At 64.9% G+C, this 20,834-nt stretch overlaps 4 protein-coding genes across 4 annotated transcripts in view; 3 read left to right on the top strand and 1 right to left on the bottom strand.

Moving 5' to 3' along the window:
* Window positions 1-55: 55 nt before the first annotated feature.
* On the top strand, window positions 56-13,099 carry AMSG_00592 (uncharacterized protein; the record flags this gene model as incomplete). The annotated part of the gene is made up of 7 exons (XM_013907408.1): window positions 56-183; window positions 504-3,627; window positions 3,807-6,069; window positions 6,105-7,390; window positions 7,423-10,232; window positions 10,259-12,128; window positions 12,155-13,099. The coding sequence occupies 7 exons, from the start codon at window positions 56-58 to the stop codon at window positions 13,097-13,099; spliced, it is 12,426 nt and encodes a 4,141-aa protein (XP_013762862.1).
* A 121-nt stretch (window positions 13,100-13,220) lies between these two features.
* On the top strand, window positions 13,221-14,090 carry AMSG_00591 (uncharacterized protein). The gene has a single exon (XM_013907407.1). It carries the CDS (start codon window positions 13,247-13,249, stop codon window positions 14,072-14,074), a length of 828 nt encoding a protein of 275 aa, XP_013762861.1. The 5' UTR covers window positions 13,221-13,246; the 3' UTR covers window positions 14,075-14,090.
* A 1,736-nt stretch (window positions 14,091-15,826) lies between these two features.
* On the top strand, window positions 15,827-19,418 carry AMSG_00589 (uncharacterized protein; the record flags this gene model as incomplete). The annotated part of the gene is made up of 4 exons (XM_013907406.1): window positions 15,827-17,420; window positions 17,478-17,533; window positions 17,587-19,357; window positions 19,408-19,418. The coding sequence occupies 4 exons, from the start codon at window positions 15,827-15,829 to the stop codon at window positions 19,416-19,418; spliced, it is 3,432 nt and encodes a 1,143-aa protein (XP_013762860.1).
* Window positions 19,419-19,438: 20 nt separating this feature from the next.
* The window catches only part of AMSG_00588 (branched-chain-amino-acid aminotransferase), a 1,589-nt gene continuing 193 nt past the window's right edge, over window positions 19,439-20,834 (bottom strand). The window contains exon 2 of the mRNA XM_013907405.1: window positions 19,439-20,657. Coding sequence (XP_013762859.1) covers window positions 19,489-20,657 — 1,169 coding nt within the window. The 3' untranslated portion in view covers window positions 19,439-19,488. The remainder of the gene's footprint in view (window positions 20,658-20,834) is intronic.

Raw genomic sequence — 20,834 nt, 5'->3', positions numbered from 1 at the left:
AACACGCCGAGTCCCAACTCGCCGAGTCCGCCACCACTTCTCGTCGTTTGGCAGCATGGCGAGCGAGCGGCACCACCCTGGCCTCCCTGGCATCACCCATGTCACCGACACCTCTGGCCAGCTCATTTCCACCGCCTCTTTGACCGACAAGACAGTTGCGCTCTACTTTAGCGCTCATTGGTGGTATGTGTACTGCCCCCCCCCCCCCCCCAACCCCCAACCCCCAACCCCCTGCACCTTCCAGCTCCGGGTGCTGCCACTTGGTCACACAGGTCGCCATTTGCGACATGCACAATTCAATGGAATGGAACGCTACTTCAGCACTGCCTCCCCCCCCCCCGCTCCCCTTCTCTCCCCTCCCCTCCTCCCCTCCCTCCCTCCCTCCCTCCCTTTCTTCCTCATATTCTGCCTTTCCCGCCTCCTCTTCCTCAGCCTCCATACACCCCCCCCCCCCCCCCGCCACCCCTCCCCACTCACACCCCGCACTCGATCGATCAACCCAGCCCTCCTTGCCAGCGTTTCACGCCACGCCTGATCTCGTTTGTGCAGGCCCACGCAGGTCGACTCGATGTTGAAGTTGTGTTTGTCTCGTCGGACAAGGACATGCTGGCATACCTGGCGTACTACCAGACCATGATTCGCTTTCTGGCAGTTCCGTATGATCCATCTGTAACCGACGCCCTCTCACGGCACTACAACGTGTCCGGCATTCCCACGCTCATTCTGCTCAAGCCGCAGCCACAGGAAGCCATGGTGGTTGTCGGCGATCCGGTGCCTCCGCTCTCGCAGCTAGTTCTCACGCGGTCGGGCGTCGACGCGGTCTCGCGCGATCCAGCCGGAGAGGGCTTTCCTTGGCCGGAGATCCACTACGTGCTCGAGGACCTCGGGCTTGAGGCACCGCTGTGGCGGACCGACGCTTTCTTTGGTGCTTTTGGTGACCCGTACCTTGACGGCTTTGGCGGCCTCTCTTCGTCGTCGTACGTCACGTCCAAGGTCTTCTCCATCCTCATCCGCCAGCTTCTCGACTCGATCCAGGCCTCAGGTGGCAAGGCCGCGGCGTCATCTCAAGTCTCGGCCGCAGTCCTCGACGCGGCTTCGGCAGTCGGCCCGCTGGAAAAGGTTCTTGACCTGCTCGCAACATTTGAGTCTCTCTCGGAGCCGGTGCTCAAGACCCGCTCCGAGTACGAGAATCCCGGCCAGCTGCTGCCGGTGCTCCAGGCGTGGGCGGCGCCGATTGCGGCGCTCCAGCCGGGGGACACACTTCTGGTGCCCGGCGGTTGGGTCGAGCCGCGCGGCGTTCACTGCCTGGCGCACATGATCATTGCCAACGCCGACTCGTCGTTCGACTTTGTCACCTTTAACACCTCGGTCGACGAGGGCCTCAAGTACCACCCGTCGTCGGCAGCCTTTCCGCCCAAGATCAAGTTCCGGTCTGCGCTGCGGCTGCGGAGCATTCCGCGCGAGCGCATGCTCGACCCGGTCTGGTGGGCCATGCTCATCAAGATGCAGGTAGCACAGATCATCTCCAACCGCGCCGAGGTCCTCTACGACGTGCTCCTGCCGTGGCTCGCTGGATCCTCGCTGCCGTCGGCCATGGCCTCGTCGCAGGTCGAAGACGACCCGCACGGCGAGTGGCTTGCGCCGCAGCGCGCCAAGCTCTCGCACTATGGCTGCCTGCTTGAGGCTATCCGCTACACGCTCGCGTATGCTGGCATGCCGCGCCCGCAGCTCCGCACCGTCCTCTTTGCGCTCCGGGTCGGCTTTGTCAACCTCCTTGCCTCGGATGTCGGTGCCGTCGACCTCATTCACTCGTCCGAGCGCGCGCTGGTGAGCATGGCCACTCGCCAGCTTGCCTACGCTGCGGTCAAGGAGGTCCGCGCCGGCTTTGCCGAGCCGAGTTTCCAGGCGAGCATGCTTGCAGCGCTCTCGTCGCTCGACGCCGCGCTCGCCCGCGTCCCGGCCTTTGGCCTCCCCGAGGGCGGCCTCCCGCCACAGCTTGCCATGGGAACCGCTGCCGCGTACAGCCCCTACCCGGGGTTTGCCTTTCTCAAGGCCCGTGGCGAGGACTCGTACGCCGGGCCGGCCAAGCCCGAGTCACCGGCGCCGCCGTTTGACTTTCTCGATCTCCCGCCGCGTGCCGTCGACTTTGCCACCGCCCTCTCCATGGTTCAAAAGGTGCTTGCCCTGGTGGAGACGCTGATGAACCACGCGCGTGCTGGCCACACCTCGGGACCCATCCCGCGGCACTACGAAGTCATCGCGGTCGTCAACTCACTTGTCCTCGACATGCTCCCCATGCCGCAGGCGCCAGCCTCGGGCATCACCTGCATTTACACCGGCGGCGCGGTCCGCCCGCCGCAGGCTGCCCAGCTCGCCTTTCTCGCCGCCATCTACGAGCTCACCGCCGCCTTTACCTCGGCGTGGCAGTCAGTCAAGCGGCCGTCGCGGTCGGCCGACTCGGAGCGCGCGCTGGTTGCTGGCGCGCTCCTCGCCCTCTTTGACGCCGGCGCCCGCATCAAGTGTGCCGGCAAGCCGCTCATTCTCTCGCGGCTCCTCACCAACGCCGGAGGCTTCCACCTCTCGACCGAGGTTGGGTGCGAGACCGCCACGCTCTCGTATGAGCGGCTCTCGTCAATGGCCCAGCTCGACAACGCACCGCGACTCGCGGCTGTCCGCTCCGACGTCCTTGCCTACCTCGACGCCATCCAGACCACGACCGACCGTGTCCTGTTCAACTGGCCGCAGGAGGCCGGGACGAGGACGCTGCAAGTGCAAAAGACCTCGCCAACCATGGACTTTGTCCGCCTCTACATCACTCTCAAGGGCTTCCGTCTCACCGACGACCCACGCGAGACCGAGATGCAGGCGCTCTGCCGCTGGACCTTCTTTGACCTCGCCAAGGAGGAGCCGCTCTACGGCTACGCTCGCGACATGGTCGTCATGTTCAAGTTCCTCGCCACCATGGAGTCGGAGCTTGCCGACCGTAAGCTCCGCAAGCGTGCTGTCCACAAGCGCCACGAGATGTGGCAGATCATGTACGAGTCAGAGTGGGAGGCCAAGCGCGGCTCGTCGCTCGAGCGGCTCCGCTTCAAGGTGGAGGGCATGAATGGCGACCAGACCACGGCCTTTGTGCTCATGTCCGGCTTTGGCCGCCCCGTCGTCATCTACGGCGACGGCCTCATCACCCAGTCGCCCACCGACGCCGAGGCCTACCTCGGCCTGCCCGACCCGTCCGAAGACGACGTTCTCCACTGCGACAACCTACCGTCGTTTGACGACGTCCTGCCCGATGAGGACTCGGAGGCGCTTATGTCGTACCTCACCACCCAGTACCTCCGCATCCCCCTTGTGGTCGGCTTTTTCGCCACCCGCGACCGCCTCTCGTACCTCTTCCACGCCGGCCTCCGTGACGTTCTCCGCGGCGCAGTCTTTGAGCTCGGCTCGTGGTGTCCGCCGTGGCTCCAGCTGCCGCTCGACTCGGTCCCAGCCCGCCGCGCGGTGACCAACCGCGACCCGCTCTCGTGCGCCACCGGCCTCCTCCTCAACGAGCTCACCTTTTCGCCCGGCTCGGTCCTCGACCCGCTCCTCGACATGATGGACGCCGTCGCCGACATTCCGGTCAACTCGGTCCACTCGCTCAACGCCACCCTCTTCCTCTTTGCCCTCGAGCTCGGTGTCGGCATCGAGGCGTACATGACGTCAGCGGCTGCGAGCCTTGCGTCGTCCACCGCCGCCGCCGCTGAACTCAAGTCGCTCACGGCTGCCGACCTCGACGCCTACCGCGCCCGCCTCCGCTCTTTTTGCAGGAGACCTGCCGCTCGCGGCTCCTCCTCTGGCTCGCCGAGGCCGAGGCCGAGGACAACATGCCCACCGTCAACATGTGCCATGCCTACCTCGCCCTCATCTGGCGCAACGTACTCCCGCACGAGCTCACGCCCGAAATCGTCTCGCTCCTTCTGGGGCACCTCGCCTTTGTCCGCCACTGGCACGAGTTTGGCTCTTCGCCCAAGGCCGCTTCTGACACCGCCGAGCTCGAGCCATGGGAGCGCCTCAAGCGAGTCCTCCGCGCGCACGGCATTCCCACCGACCGTCTCTCGCAGTCGTCGCTGCCGGGTGTTCGTGGCTCGCTCGAACGCGTCCTCATCCTCCAGATCGGCCGCGACTCGGTCCGCATTGACTTGCGCCCCAAGGACACCGAGACCCTGCCGCCGCCGGCAGACGTGCCCGAGTACGAGCTCTTCACCATGCTCCACGAGCAGCGCCCGGCGCTCCTCGCCTTTCTGGCTGCCGCTGAGCAGGACGCGCTCGACTCGGTCATGAGCGAGGTTGTCCGCATTGCGCTCCGCGGCGACGACCGCGCCTCACTCCGCGGCTGGGCCCCGCTCGAGGCCGCCGACGCCCGTCGCGGCATGTACGCCGCCGGTGGTGGCGAAGTCGTTGTCGACGTGCAGACCGCGGAAATCCAGTACAAGGGCAACATGCTCCGTGCCCTTCCGGCCTCCATCTCCGAGTTTGACGACTACCGCTCGGTATTTGGCGACGAGCGCTACCACTGCGGCCTTGTTTCCCGCCAGCAGCACCGCCTGTGGCTCTCGCTCGTCGGCCTCGCCACACACGTCAAGGAGTGGACCAAGCCGACAAACGAAGACCAGGGCGTCGGCCAGCCGCTGCCGCTGGACTCGGCCTCCACACCGCCCGATCTCTCTTCCGGGCTCGTCTATGCTGGCGTCACGTACAACCGCAAGTTCCCCACCAAGCTCCCGTCTGAAGCCTGGGTTGTCGCCCTCCTCAATCCAGTCCTCCAGGTCCACCGCAACGACGACGCCGTTCTCCTCCTTCCTGCGACGCTCACGCCCGCCGACGCCACCCTTGTCACCCTCATCACATGGTACGTCAATGAGGACACCGGCGACATTACCTACAAGCTCGTCCGCGTTCTCCGTCATCACCAGGTTGTCCACGTCTACGACCTCATCTCACACGGCCGCAAGCTCTATCCCTCGCTGGTGTACTCGTCCAACTACGTCCGTGCCCTGCACTCGCTCCCGCTCCCGCCACCCGAGTCGGCCAAGATTGTGCCCGACGCCGTCCGCCATCAGCGCGGTGCCATCTGGAAGAACGCCCCGCTCGAGACCTCGCTCGTCATTGAGCGCGAAAACGCCGCTCTCGGCGGCCGCGAGATGTATCTCCCGCCACGCGTGCTCCGCGGTTCGCTCCCGGGCGTCCTCCTCACACACTACAAGTTCTGGCAAGGCGACGATGATGTCATTCGCGGCTACCCGCTCGACGGCGACTCATCGTGGTTCTCACAGGCGATCGTGGTTGTCCTGACTCCCTCAGCCGACCGTGCCCGCGGCGCCGTCCCGCCCTGCGACCTCGACTCGCTCGCTTCGCTCCCCTGGATGGGCACTGTCGTCAAGCTGCGCAAGGGCATGGCCCATCCGCGCATCCCGCGCCTTGCCCAGCCCGAGGCTGCGCTGGCTACCGCTCCGCGCGACGGAACCGGTGCGCCGCAGGCTGCGGCGGCGTCGTCTGGTGCAGGGACGTCCGATCCGTCCAACGCACCGCACCAGGGCCTCGACCCAGAGCTTGTGGCGTCGGTCGTGAGCTCGCTGGGTGCGCTTGGCGTCGCTCCTCCGCTCGCCAAGTACGCGCTCTCGGTGATCGGCTCATCAGGCTCGGGCTCGTTTGAAACGCTCCTCGCCCGGGCTGTCAACTGGGCCATGGACAACTCAGACATTGAGATCCCGCCGGCGTTCTTTGATGACACCGAGTCAGCCGACGACGTCGACGCTGTCCCGCCGACCCCGCTGGCTCGCTCCGACTCGACCCTTGAAGCCTTCCTCCGCCTCTCGAACGATGGCGCGTTTCCGGAGCCTGCCATCGAGTATGCGCTCGAGCTGTACTCGCAGGACATCGACCTCGCCCAGGCGTGGCTGTCTGACCCGGCCAACGCCGAGTTGGTCGACGCCCTTGGTCGCGGCGAGGACATTGCCGCGCTCAGTAACTCGCCGTCAATGGACGAGGCTGTCCAGGGTGCTCTCACCCTGCTCAACATGGTGTACTTTCGTCTCAAGTGCCTGCTGCCGCTGATGCCGGCGCAGACTCGGTCCTTGTCCGCCTCGCCGACGTGCTCTCGCGGCTCGAGGAGCTCTCGCACGTGCTGGTGTGGACCTCGTCATCGGCGCCGGCGTCGGCAGCTACGGCCGCGGCCGCGGCGTGCGTGGCCGCGTCCGAAGAGCCGTCCGACGTCGTGGCGACGACGCTGACCGACGCAGTTGTGCTCCTCTCGGGCGCGACAGTCACCATCTCGTTGGTTGAGCTTCCGCGGCTTGGTGCCCGGTTCCAGCCGCGACTCGATGCTGCCGGCAAGGTCAAGCTCTTTGCCCTTGACCAAGCTGGGTGGTGGATTGCAGACCTCGACCCTGCTGCCGAGCCGCTGCTCGACAAGCTACTGGTCGGCATTCCTCACGGGGTTGTGCTGGAGAACGCGTCGGGCGAGCTGAGGGTCATGGTCCCCAACTGCGACTTTTCGCGGCCGCCCATTGCACCGTTTTCGACCGAGCTTGACCTCAACCGGGCGAGCTCGGCGTGGCTCGCACGCGCGCCGACGCGATACTACCTCTACTCGGTCCACACGACGCGTACATTCCTCCACGCACCGTCGGTTGCGGCCACTTTTTATCTCATTCTCCTCCGCTTCGCCGCCCGCGACTACGAGGCCGTCTTTCGGCTCTCCGAGACCTGCCAAGTCGACGTGCCGTTTACCTCTGAAGAGGACCGCGTCTTCCAACTCCTCGGCGAGCTGGGCTCGGACCTCACGCCCGACGCGGTGGCGTGCCGACTCAAGCTCTCGCTCTGTGTCCTGCTCGGTGGCAACCAGCTGCCGTGGAAGCTCTCGGACCAGTACGACAAGTACCTCTCGCGTCTCTCGCATGTCTCGGCCGGCTGCCGGCTCGAGAGCGAGGAGGAGGCCGAGCTGCTGCCGTTCATCGAGGCTGAAGAGGAGACGCCGCTACTGGTCGGCAACCGGATGACGTACCTGACCGGCGCCGCCGATGGCGCCACTGCAGTCTCGCTCTCGTCGAGGGTGGTCAAGCGCGGCGGCGACGTGTGGCGCCTGGCACAGGCTCGCCAGCCGGTCCTCTACTCGATGCACCACACCACCATGTCAACCGTCTACTACGCCATGCCGGCCAATCCGGTTCTCGACGACACCGGTGTGCTCTCGTTCATGGAAGCCCTGGAGCAGGAGGAAGAGTCGGGCTCGACCGGCAAGGTCGGCTTCCTCGGCCTCTACGACTTGCTCCACCCCGACTCGCCAGCCAGCGCGCGGCTGCTCGGCGTTGACGTGACCCGCTCGCTTGGCGAGCTGCAGACGCGGCTGTATGTGACCCGAACCTCGCGGTGGGCGGGAACGAGGGCGTCCGCGGCAACGCGGTGACCTCAGTCTCATTCCACAACGCACAGCTAGCGGCGCTCATCAACTTTCCGTACGTTGCCTGGCCGAGTGTTCCGCGCGTCTCGCCTCTGCCGCGCATGCTGGTGCGCGGCGTCGAGATCTCGTGCGTCGACCAGGAGCTGCCGCAGATGGCGTCGGCAGCCGAGCTGCTGCGCAACTTTTTCAACGAGCTCTTTGTCACGCTCCAGTCGCTTGTCTCGGCGCCGTTCTTTGACGACGCCAAGGCGCGCCTCGCCGAGTCTGCCGAGCTCGAGGCGGTCCTCGCTGCGCCGCGCGAGACGATGCACACCATCAGCGAGATTGCTGTTCGTGCCGCTGGAAGCCTCTCGTCCGGCGCGCAGGCCGGCTCGGTCTTCCCGCGCGTCGCCAACCACGGGTGTGACGTGCGGCGGCTGGCTCCATTCACCCGCAGCGGCCTCGATGTGAGCGCAGCCGATCTGGCCGCCTTTGCCACCCGCCCGCTGTCGGTCCTGGACCTGGATGCGTTTGTGACCTTTGACGAGCCGCAGGACGCGCCAACCGGCGCGCTGCCGTTTGATCTCTCGCCGCATCCTGCTGCCAAGTCGCATGTGGCCGGTCTCATTCTCTCGCGGCTCGACGACGACGTGACGACGTTCAAAGCCCAGGTCGATGCCTCGCGCGTCCCGCGCATTGTCGGCCTCGGCTCGGCCGACGTTGATGAGCTGCTGAGTGCGGCCGATGGCGCCGCAGGCGATGCGGCGCGCGACACTGCGCTAGCCGCGCTGGGTAAGGTTGCTGCGACGCTCGAGAGCCTGCTGTGCGAGCTGCGCGAGCTTGCTGCCTCTGACGCGACGTTCATCGCCGATGCGCTGGCCGTGGTGCTCGCAGAGGCGGTGGCAGTGCCGCCTGGCGCCGATGGTGCGACCGAGTTTGAGCTGCTCCGGCTCCACGGGGCGCGGACGGAGCTCATTTTTGACCATGTTACGTGCACGCTGCTCTCGGACGACGCAGCGGTCGAGCTGCGAGCGGTCAACCCGTTCCTGGGCGACGACGGCGTGGCCACCATTTTGGAGCTGACGCAGGCAACGCTGCTGCACGCCACGCGGGTGGCACATGTCAACCGGGTGGTGGCTGCGGCGACGCAGGTCCAGGCCACACTGGCCAGCCTCACCAAGCGGGTGCAGACCGGCGCTGGCGCCGACGCAGCCTTTGCGTCCAAGGTCCAGTACGAGGTGAGCAACCTAGGCGAGCTGCTGGTGTGCGAGCGCCACTATGGTGGTGTCGAGTCGGGGAGCGGGGCGTTCTCGTATGACCCGCGGTTCCTTGTCTTTGAGTACATCTTTGACATTCTGCTCCGCCAGCGGCAGGTGGAGATGGTCAACGACTTTGTGGCGGCGTCGCGCTCCGAGAGCCACGCAATGGTCCAGCAGATGATCATGGGCGCAGGCAAGACGACCGTCATTGGCCCGCTGCTGGCGCTCATTCTTGCCGACGGCAAGCAGCTGGTCATGCAGGTGGTGCCGACGGCGCTGCTGGAGATGTCGCGGAACGTGATGCGGTCGCGGTTCACGGCCATTGTGCCGAAGCGGGTCTACACCTTTACGTACGACCGCTCGGAGCCGGACTCGGCTGTCTCGGTCGGCGAGCTGTGGAAGAAGCTCGACGCCGCCCGCCGCCGCCGGGCGGTTGTCTGCACCACGCCCGACGCTATCAAGTCGCTCATGCTCAAGTACGTGGAGCAGCTGCACTCGCTCGAGACGCCGCACTACCTCCTCACATCGGGCCGCGCCCAGTCGTCGGAGCTCTCAACGCTCGACTTGCTTGACGTTGTCGTTGCTGACGGTGGGGTCTCGGACGAGGTGGCGGCGCTGGCTGATGCTGACGCGGCCGATGAGGGAAGTGCCGCGGCGCCGGGTACGCTCGAGGCGCTGGCCGAGGGCCGCGCGTACTCGGAGCTGGCGGCGCGGCTTGGCGGGGTGCAGCGGAACGAGCGCAAGCTTGCGCAGCTCATGGCCAAGCTTCATCTGCGGTCGGACGCGTCGGACGCGCTCGTCAAGATCATGAACCTCTGGTCCGAGGGTGTGCTGATGATGGACGAAGTCGACGTCCTCCTCCACCCGCTCAAGTCAGAGCTCAACTATCCGATCGGCGAAAAGTACCCGATCGACATGGAGGGCGCGCGGTGGGACCTTCCCATCCACCTCCTCGACCTGGTCTTTTCACACAAGCGGGGTGAGCTGTTTGAGGCTGTCGAGGCGGAGACTGAAAAGGCACTCGGGGTGTCGGTGGCGAGCGTGCAGGGCGCGCTGGAAGCGGCGCTGGACGCCGGCTACACCGAGCACAATTTGCAGCGGTCGCCGCACCTTGCGCTGATGGACGTCGACTACTACCACGCGCGCCTCAAGCCAATCCTCGCCCAGTGGGCGCTGTTCTGGGTGCGGGAGCGGGCGCTCGGCTCGCTGGCCTCGGTGGAGCACGAGGCGCTGCTGGCCTACATGAGCGGCGAGCTCGAGGGCCCCGCCGCACAGGACCTTGCCGGCGAGCACGGAACCCTCGGCCAGCTTCTGCCTGTGGACATGAAGCTGCTCAATCTGGCCAAGGACTGGCTCACCTCGTTCCTCCCGCACGTCCTCTCCAAGGTCGACCGCGTTTCGTACGGCATTCTCTCGCCGGTGGACCTCGCGCGGTGTGATCCGCGGATGCCCAAGTCGCGGCGGCTGACTGCGGTGCCGTTTGTGGGCAAGGACGTGCCGTCGCGGTCGTCCGAGTTTGCGCAGCCGGACGTAGTCATTGGCCTCACCATCCTGGCGTACCGGTACGAGGGGTGCGGAAGAGCGATTTGCGGCGTGTAGTGGAGCAGCTGAAGAAGGACTTTGGCCAGGAGATTGGCCCGCCGGCGGAGCGGCCGTCGTCGGTCCTCTTCTCATCGTGGCTGGCGGCGGCCAAGGAGCGGAGCGCGGCCGCAGACGAGATGGGCGTTCCACTGACGCCGGTCTCGCCATCGGGGAGCTTTGCGGCGGCGTTTGGGCCGGGCAGCGAGGCGGCCAAGACGGCTGAGGCCGACCCAGAGACTGGCGTCTTTCCGCTCCCGCTCTTCCAGCCAAACGACCCGCAGCAGCTTGACCGGCTCTACCGCATCATCAAGCGGCACCCGCCGTTCATTCACTACTACCTGCGGCGGCAGGTCTTCCCGCCGTGCATGAACTTCCGCAAGGTCAAGATCTCTGCTTCGGGGCAGGAGCTCGGGTCGAACATCCTGTTTGGGACCCGGCTCGGGTTCTCGGGCACGCCGTCGAACCTGATGCCCGCCGATCTCGGGCGGTGCATGTACGAGGCCGGCTCTGACGGCAAGATCCTGCACGTCCTCACCTCGCCGGGCGTGGTCTCGGTCGAGGTCAAGGGCGATGCATGGACGGCCAAGTCGATTCTGCGCGATGTGGCGGCCATGGAGCCGCCTGCTCATGCGCTCATTGACACCGGCGCGCTCATCACCGGCATGGACAACGAGGCTGTGGCCCGGTACCTGCTGGCATACCTGCCCGAGTGGATGGAGGGTGTGGTGTACCTCGACCGCAACGACAAGCAGATGATTCTGCTGCGGAGCGGCGGGCCGGGCGTCCCGCTCTCGCAGTGCGGTGTCTCGCTCGACAAGCGGTTCACCTTTTATGACCAGGTCCACACCACAGGCATGGACATCAAGCAGACCCCCAACGCGCAGGCGCTGCTCACCATCGGCAAGGACATGACTTTCCGCGACTATGCGCAGGGCGCGTACCGGATGCGCGGTATCGGTCGCGGACAAACCATCCAGCTCGTGGTCATTCCCGAGGTGGCCAACAAGATTGCGGAGGATCTCAACGCGATCGGCGGCGCGCGCTCGGGCGCGCTCGAGCTCGACGTCGCCGCCTGGCTGTTGGTCAACTCGATGCGGGCCGAGAGTCTGCAGTTTATCCAGCTCTGCCTCCAGGAGCTGCACACGGTGTGGCGGAAGCATGGGCTGGCGGCGCTCCGGGCCGACTCTGCTGCCAACACAGCGCGCGACGTCGACGGGCGGCTGACGCGGTTCCTGGCGTGTGACGACGACGGCGAGGAGGCGAGCGTGAGCAAGGCGTACCTTCGCGGAGCCATCGACAAGTTCCGCGAGCCTGTCGAGTTTGCGGTGGACGACTCGGTGCCTGTGGCGCAGCGGTTCGAAGAGGTGTTGGACGAGCTAGTGGCAGGCAACGCGGACCTGACCCAGCCCGGCGACGAGGAGGTGCTGGCGGCCATCCGGACCAAGGCGGCACAGGTCTCGAGCGTCACGCTCGCTGAGGTCCAGTCGGGGCGGTCTGCGCTCGACTCGGAGGTTGTCAATGAGAACGAGCAGGAGGCCGAGCAGGAACAGCAGAAGGAGAAGGATGTGGAGAAGCAGAAGGAGCGCGAGATTGCGTACTCGCGCGACGACGAGTCGCAGAATCCGTGGCTGGTCGAGCTCCTCGGGCGGTCGCCGGACGAGCACGGCGCCGGTGAGGTGGCGTTCTACCCGTTCTCGGCCTTCCGGGTCCACGAGGACCACGCCCCGCTTGCCTTCCCGTCGAACATGCTGCTCTCGGACAACTTTTTCCGCCCGTCATGGGTCGGACTTGGTGAGCGGCGGCTCAAGAACGTGACCGTGCTTGTCGAGTGGGTGCCGGACCTGGAGCGTGCGCCGGACGAGCGGTACATGGTGGCGGTCTCGCTCGCCGAGGCCAGACCCTCCACCGGGTTCTCCACCGGATGCTAGTGAGCAGCGCCGAGAGCGATGCGCTGTACGCACCGCTGGCGCGGACAGGGCTCTCGCTGGTCACCCTCGACGGGCTCGTCCTCAACCGGACGCTCAACCTGCGGCAGCAGGCCGAGAGCGCGCGCGGTGTGGCCGTCGGCTGCTCCGACGTAACCGCGAGCGTGCAGCACGTGGCCATGGTCTGCCTCAAGTGGATCAACAACGCCATGTTCTACTCGGACGCTGAGCTCGAGACGCTCGCCGAGGGCCTCGTCCGCGCCGACGAGTCGGAGCGGCTGGCGTTCTTTGAGACGCTGCTGCGGTACCGGCGGCGCGAGCGCATGTTCTGGGCCGACACGCCGGTGGCCAAGGTCTTTACCCGCCGCGAGGAGTGGGGCATGCTCAAGGCGCGGGCGCTCGTTGTCGAGCTCACCTCGGCCATGCAGCGGAAGCGCATGTACCTCCGCGTCGCCTTCCGCAAGTTTGACGCCGACGCAGACGGGTACATCACCCAGGATGAGGTCATGCGCGCGTTCTCGTACCTCAAGCTCGGGTTCTCCTCGGCAGATGCCATCCAGCTCTTCCACATCCTCGATCTCGGGACCAACATCTCGCTCTCGTTCGACGAGTTTGTCACCAAGTTTGCCAAGCTCACACTCGCCGACGTCCTCGCCGCCGAGTCCGAGGCCATCGAGCGATTCCGCGCCGCACAAACCCGCGCGTCGGACCCGTCGCGCATCCGCTGGCGCTGCGCAGGCTGCTCCGCCATGTCGCCCGGCGACCGCATTCAGTGCCTAGAGTGTGGCCGCTCACACGAGATGCAAGCCAGCGCCCTCCAGAACTACTGGGTCTGCGGCCATTGCACGTACTCCAACTCGATGTCTAAGAACTTCTGCGACATGTGTGACTACGGCCATGTCGAGGATTCGCCGTGAGCCGATGGCTGTGCCTCACTCAGCAGGGTTAAACTAGGTTCTCGGAATAGAGCTGCCGGCGGCAACAAAAAGGGGATAACTCTTGCTCGGGAGCCGATTGGCGCCGTCAGCGGTATAACAAGGCACATTCGTGGGGACAAGGGGGGCATGATTTCTGAAGTTACTCTTGTTGAGCTCAAGATGGCAACTACCTCCAAGCAGGTGGCCGCCGTCGTGACGCCCGAGCCGGATCTGCCGCGCCGGATGCGCGGCGCGCTGATCAGGAGCATGCTGGATCGAGGCTATGTGCGCATCCACACCCACAAGCACAAGCAGTTTATGGGCGCCAAGCGACTGGTGTTCAAGCTCAGGAAGACAACCGAGTGCGACAACTTTGAACAGGTGGCGAAGATGCGCGCTATCACCGCCACTCATGCCCCGTTTGCTGCGGTCGGCCTCACTCCGGTCTCCTCATTGCTGCTTCACAACCACACCTACCAGTTTGTCTTCCACCCAAGCCTGGCGACAACAGCACGCAGCGAGCTTCCCATGATTGGCACGCTGGAGCGATTGGCGCGGCGTGCCGAGGCCAAGGAGCGCGCGCGCGATGCCGCGTCATCCTCGTCGGGCGACGGTGACTACTCGGCTGCCGGCGTCGACTCGGACGGCTCGATGTACTCGGCAAGCGACGAGTCGTACGAGGACGAAGTGTTTTGCAGTGATAGCGGCGACGACGGCGACGACGGCGACGACGATGATGACGATGACGACGAGTTTGACGATGGCAAGTGCGAGTCTGATCGGAGGTGGAAGGCCCGCCTGCACGAGATGATGCTCGCACTTGCTGACGAGCTCTCCGACAATGACGAGGAGAACGACGATGACGTCGATGCCAACAGCAAGAGCGCCAAGGTGAAGCGGAGCAGCAAACGCTCTGCGTCAAAGGCAGCGAATAAGAAGAAGAAGCAGCAGCAGCAGCTGATGAAGCGAAAGTAAACGTAGTTGATCTTGACCGAGGCGATGCCTGCCAAGCATCGTTGTGTCTCTCGTCTGTGAACAGTACCCAGTGGCGCGGGGCCAAGGCCACGGTTGATCGAGCACGTTGCGGATGATGTAGCCAATACCTGGTAGTAGAGAGACGGGCAGGAAGCACGGGCCGAGGTGAGGGCATTCTTGGAATGGCCCCAAAGGTTGGCAGTGCCATTTGGTCAAAACGACGCAATTTTTTCGTCGGTCGGCAGAGTCCCACCAATGACACCCGCCACTGCCACCCGCCAGCCAGCCACAGCTACCGAGCCAGCCACAGAGTCAGAGTCAGAGACAGACACAACTCGCAGTCGTAGTTGTTGTCGGCGTTGTCGTCGGAAGTCAGTCGCCGTTGGAGGCACTACCTTTGGAAGAGAGGAACGAGAAACTAGGCCTGTATGATCGAGACCGTGACGGCGGTCAGCTTGGAGCTGGTGAGCACAACCACCCGGGGTCGGAGGCGGGCGGCGGATAAGCTCCACATCAATGTTCTCATCTCGGCCTTCCCGGGACTCTCGGCCAAGACTAAGCGGACGATCGCCGAGAAGATGGCCCATCGCGGATTCACACATATCCATCCCAAGAGGGAATGGTATTTTGGGAGCAGGCCGATGGCGTTCAGAAAGTCGCCGAGTAACGCCCAAAAGATCAGCTGGCAGCAGCAGCAGCAGTATCAGGCTGCTACACGGAGGAGGGCGCTCACTGCCGTCGTCTCAGCGTTTACCTCTCTGGGTGCAGAGTTGAGGGGCCACTCTCACAGTGAGCTGATATTTATCTCGTCATCCGCAGTGTCCGAGCCCAAGTCGAAGAAGCGGCCCACCGCCAGATCGAACAAGTCGCCAGTCCGGGCCAAGTCCGGCTCACAGTCGGACTGGAGATCAGCGTCGGGATCATCGTCGGAATCGGCGTCGAGCTCGAGCTCGAGCTCCAGCTCCAGCTCTAGCTCCTCGCTCTCGGCGTCGGCCTCATCCGGCTCCCATGGCGCCGCCAAACACCGTCGCGAGTGGAAGGCGCGACTCGAGGAGATGAGCAAGATTCTTGAGCAGAAGGAGGGGAAGCAACAGCGTCGGAAGGGGCGTTGAGTGCAGCGATCGGTAGGATTGATAGCCAGAGGTAAAGGCGTTGAGCAAAAGTCGGCGGTTGACGACGTCCAGCCAAATATTTGTGATCATCCTCACGCTCACACTCCCTGCTCACACACAATGCCAACACATTCAAACAAAGATCCGTTTACCAACACCAGTAGGGGGATGGTGATGATGGCGTTGTAGATAAGAGGCAAGCCAGGCGTGAAAAAGAACCATCCACTGCCTCTGATGCCATCGCCATCACCGCCCGAGACCTCCCCCCCCCTTAAAAACACCCCACCAAAAAAGTGTGCACAGGCGGCACGGGCCCGTCACCGATCACACTCTCTCTTGCACACCCCTCCTCTCCCGCTTCCCCTTCCTTTGCCCCCTTGCACCAACCCCCTTGCACCACTTCCCCATGCACGCACGCACGTTCACCGCATTGTATGCGGTGCTGGCGCTCTGCCTCTTGGGCAGCGTCACCCCCAGCCACGGCATCTGCGCTTCGTGGTCAGGCACGCTCGGAGTGACCATTGTCAGTGAGACGGTGGCCGAAGCCCGTCGGACCATGGTGACGGAGGGATGCAGTCCCGGTGGATGGGTGACTCGCAATTTTTTGTTGGAGTGGTCGGGTGGCTCCAACTCGGGAGACATGCCCGCGACCTCGTTGTATCTCTCGAGTTTGACACCGGGCACGGAGTACTTGTTCACCTTTGTCACCGATGCTGATGAAAATGCGGATCCCATTGTGGGCGATGTCTCCTTTACCACACCATGCCCTGATCCCGGTACAGGTCGGTTGAATAACGTCGATGGCTGTCAGCTCTGCCCCCGCGGCGCGTACTCGCCGGCCAACACTGCAGAGTGCACGGCGTGTGTTGCTGGTACAACGACAACGGCGCCAGGCGCGACCTCCGTCGTCGATTGCATCTGCGACGTCGGTGCCGGCTGGAGGGACGACGGAAACGGCGAGGGCGAGTGCATGCTCTGCGCCGCAGACTCGTTCAAGGATGCGATTGGAGACGCACCATGTGAAGCGTGCGGTGCAAACTCGACGACGCTCTCGGCTATCGGCGCGACTTTGCCGTCGAGCTGCCTCTGCCAGCCCGGGTTCGAAGCGCTGCCGCTCCCGCCGCCCCCGCCGCCGCCCCCATTGCCGGCGCCGGCGCCTTCGCCTGCGCTCGTCTGTAGCCTCTGTCCGCCAGGCACGTACCGTTCCGGATTCTCCAGCTCGGAGCCATGCGTGGCGTGTCCTGGGTCGTCGCTGACGATCGCACCCGGCAGCAAGTCTGTCAGCGACTGCCTCTGCCCACCCGGCACCTTTGGCTCGCCGTTCAACTGCACCCAGTGCCCGGTCGGCACTTACTCTGCCGAGCACGGGGTGACCGCGAGTTGTGTGGCGTGTCCGACGGGCTCGACGACGGCGGCGTCGGGCAGTCTCAACGCTACGGCGTGCTCGGTGTGCGAGGCCGGGTACTTTGGGCCAAACTGTGATCCCTGCCCGGGCTGCGTCTTTGGATGCGACGACGGTGAGCGCGGGACCGGCGCATGTTCGTGCGGCGCCGACACCGGCCTCCTTCAGCCGGGCTGCACGACTTGCTCGTCGTCGTGGTTTGGTGCAGCGTGCAACCAGACGTGTACGTGTGTCAACGGAGTGTGCGACAGTGGGTTCACCGGCACCGGCGCCTGCCTCGAGTGCGACTTTGGCTTTGCCGGCGCCGACTGCTCGAGCTGCGCGCAAGGCTTTGATCCGGCCTCGCTTTGCTCCGCCTGCGCGGCTGGCCACGACAAGGCACCGGGCCTCTCGCCTTGTCTGCCCTGCCGGCCAGGAACGTACCAGCAGACCCCCGGCAGCGGGCTCGACTGCATCCCGTGCCCGTCGGGCTTCTTCCAGACCGGGTCCGGCGCGCACTACTGTGACATCTGCCCGGCTGGCACGTTTTCTGTCTCGCCGCGTACTGCTGCGTGCACAGGTTGCGGGCCAGGGCGTAGCTCATCGCCAGGCTCTACAGCGCTCGCGGACTGCAGCGACTGCCCGATCGGGAGCTACAAGGCTGACGCCGGTGCTGGTGAATGCCTTGCTTGCCCGGGTACCAGCACGACTGCCGTTGCCGGCGCAAGCTCGGTCGCTCTCTGCGGATGCGTACCAGGCGAGGGCTATGACGCTGTAAGCGAGAGCTGCGCGCCATGCGATGCCGCCGCCGGCGAGGTTTCGATCGAGCTCGACCAGTCGGCATGCACGCCGTGTCAGGCAGGCACGTACTTTAGCGCCACAGCGAGTCCATGCCGTCGTTGTCCTCCAGGTGCTGTTTGCGCCGGCGGCGGGACACCGCCACAGGCTGCGCCAGGCTACTATCCGGTCGCCAGCGGGGTGTATGTATCTTGCGCGCCGGCAGATGTGTGTGTGGGGAGGGCGCGTGCTTGCGCGGACACACCGGGTTCCGGTGCGGGACGTGTGCGAGCGGCTTTTACAAGGACGCCGACAGCGGGCACTGCAAGGACTGCCCTCGCAACATCGTGGCGGTATTTGTGGTGCTTTTTACATGCGCAGCGATTGGGTGCGTGGTGCTGGTGCGGATTGCACGGTCTGCGCATGGTTACTTTACGGCCGCCTCGATCGGATTCAACTTTCTGCAAGTCATCTCTGTCCTCGCCTCGTTTCCGCGGCTGCGGCTTCCAGGTTCGCTCAAGCAGCTATTCCGTGTTCTCTCTGCGGTCAACATCGACCTCCAGCTGTTCCGGCCCGAGTGCATGGTGTCGGACTCCAAGGCCGCGTACCACATCATCTGGGCGATCAAGGTCTCCACGCCTGCAATCATGCTGATCATCTTTGTAGCAGCGTGGGGCTGCGTATGGAGCTGGGCCAAGTGCCGCGGGACAATGCCGGCCGAGAAGCTGCAGAGCTGGAAGTACGCATTTACCAACGCGTCTGTCACCATGATGTTCATCCTGTACCTGATGGTGTCGAACACGGCACTGGAGATCTTCCCGTGCACTCGGCTTCCGGACGGACAGTACGTTATGGATCGCGAGCCATCGGTGGTGTGCTACAGTTCGACGTGGTTCCGGCAGCTTGCGGCGTCGCTTGCGGTGCTCATCTGCTACTCGCTGGCCATGCCACTGGTGGTGGGTACCGTGCTCTTCCGGCGGCGGGAGAACTTGTGGAAGCGAAAGAACCAGGCCAAATATGGCCTGCTCTTTGCGCGGTATCGGCCGGCATTCTTCCTCTTTGAGCTCGCGATCCTTGGGCGCAAGTTTGGGGTCATCTTTGGCAAGGTCCTCTTTGCGCACTCTGTAGTCTGGCAAGTCGTCTTTGCGCTGCTGGTCGTCGCGCTCTCGCTCGGTCTCCAGCTCCGGCTCCGGCCTTACTCGACGATCCGGATCAACCGGCTGGAGACACTCATGCTCGTGGCGGCCGAGGTGGTTCTGGCGCTGGCGGTGGCATTTGCGGTGGCCAACGGGACCTTCAGCTTTGGCACCATCTGCCTGCTCGCCACCGGAGTGTTTTTGGCGGTCGGGCTGGCGGTCATTGTGCTGGCAGTTGCGGTTACACTCGAGCTCCGCAAGACGTTCCGGCTGAAGAAGCGCGGGATTGTGGGCAAGTTTGCCATCGACAAGGTCGACGTCCTCCCAGCGTTCTTTGGTGCCGAGCTCGGCATCCGTGTGGTGGGGCACGAGCAGGCGCCGGCAGCAATCACACTCCGGCTCACGACCGAGAACGCCGTCGGCATTGCGGCGCAGACAGCGCTGGAGAAAGAGTTTGTGCGCAAGAGTGAGTTGAACCGGAGCTGGCAGAGTTACCTTGCGTGGCTTCGGCCGGCCTCGCGAGACGCTGCGGGCGCGCAGCCGCCTGTCTATCAGGGCGTGACCAGCGTCGGACATGAGCACGAGCTTGTACTCCGATGCGAGACCAACGGATACTACACAGTGGTGCTGGCGGCGGTGCCTGCGGTGCCTGCTCCACGGCCGCCGCTCCCGCCGGCAACCCGGGCTCGGCGCGCATGGGAAAAACTGGTAGCGCTGGTCGACGGCTCGGCATTTGAGCTCGCCATGGCGCCCGACATGGTGCGGCTGATCATGGCGCAGGGCGCGGAACGGCTCATCTCGATGCGGCTTACCATGTCGCCCGAGTGGAGTGCGGCCGAGAGCGTGGTGGGCGCGGGCGCAAGCACGAGCGCCAAGGGTTTTGGCGATGGCGGCGAGCTGGGGCTAGTGGCGCGTGTCGGCGGCGAGTCGAGCTCTGAGAGCGAAGTAGACTCGCTCATGCAGGCGGTGTTTAGTTGTTTGGGACGGCGAGGCGCACGCTGTGTGGACCTAGTCGAGCTTGACGGACCAGCCGGGCGGACCCTCGATGCGGCCGTACTGGATGCCCATAAGCTCCTCGGCGAGCTCGTGGGTGAGGTCGCCGGCGCGCTTGGAGGCGTCAGCAGAGAGCGGGATGTCGTAGTCGACGCCCTTAAAGTTGAAGCCCTCGATGGGCGAGACGATGCAAGCGGTGCCGGCGCCAAAGGCCTCGACCATGCGACCGTCGGCGATGGCGTCGATCATCTGGTAGATGGTAAACGGAGCCTCGGAGACCTTGACGTCGCCGCGGGAGCGGACGAGGTGCAGGATCGAGTCGCGAGTGACACCCGGAAGGATGGTGCCGTCGTCGAGCGGCGGGGTGACGAGCTCGAGCTCGCCGGCGGTGTTGTGCCAGAGGACAAACATGTTCATGGTACCGACCTCGGTGACCTGGCCGGTCTCGCCAAAGAGCCACATGACCTGGGCGTAGCCGGCATCGTTGGCCTTCTTCTGCGGGACGACGGTCGGGGCGTAGTTGCCGCCGGCCTTGGTGTAGCCGATGCCACCGGGCCAGGCGCGGACGTGGTGCTCGTCGGCGAGGAGGCGGACGGGCGCAAAACCGGACTTGTAATACGGGCCGACCGGCGAGGTGATGACAAAAAGCTTGGAGGCCGACGGCGCGCCGACGCCGAGTGACTCCTGGGTGGCGATGGCGGTGGGGCGGAGGTAGAGCGAGTACCCCGGCTTGCGCGGGATCCAGTCCTTGTCGAGGCGGACCAGCTCCTTGATGCCCTCGAGCACGGCGTCCTGGTCAAAGTCAGGCAGGCCGAGGCGAGTCGACGACCGCGAGAACCGTGCCATGTTCATGTCCGGGCGGAAGAGGCGGGCACAGCCGTCGTCGTCGATGTACGCCTTGAGGCCTTCAAAGCACACGCCGCCATAGTGGTAGCACGAGGCCGACGGGTCGATGTCAAACGGGCCGTACGGGCGGATGACCGGGTCCTTCCACCCCTCGGCCGCCGTCCAGTCAATCTCGAGCATGTGATCGGCAAAGTTGGCGCCAAAGACAAGCTCCTCAGCCGGGAGCTTCTCCCGCGGCGTTGTCGTCTTGGTCACCTTCAGCTTGGACATGTCCGGGCCAGCCGCAAACATCCGCGCGAGCGCACGCGGCGCGACAACGTTCGACAGAGACCGCAGCACTGGTGCGTATAATTTTGGTTGCAAGACACGCAAGTCGTGTTTGCCCATGATTTTCCCTGTGAGTCACGTGGTGCATGCGGTGGCGTTTTTGACGCGGCTGTCGCGCTGGGAGGACTGTGTGTTGAAGGGGGGAGGGGGGAAGGGGAGGGGGAGGGGGTAGGGTGGGAGAGGTGGTG

This window comes from Thecamonas trahens (genome assembly GCF_000142905.1).
Source record: "Thecamonas trahens ATCC 50062 unplaced genomic scaffold supercont1.2, whole genome shotgun sequence".
Classification (NCBI taxonomy): Eukaryota; order Apusomonadida; family Apusomonadidae; genus Thecamonas; species Thecamonas trahens.
The sequence above is the reverse complement of the archived record's forward strand: the minus strand, read 5'-3'. Positions and strand labels throughout refer to the sequence as shown.

Coding starts and splice junctions, on each gene's coding strand:
- AMSG_00591 (XM_013907407.1), top strand. CDS start 13,247: ATGATTTCTGAAGTTACTCTTGTTGAGCTCAAGATGGCAACTACCTCC.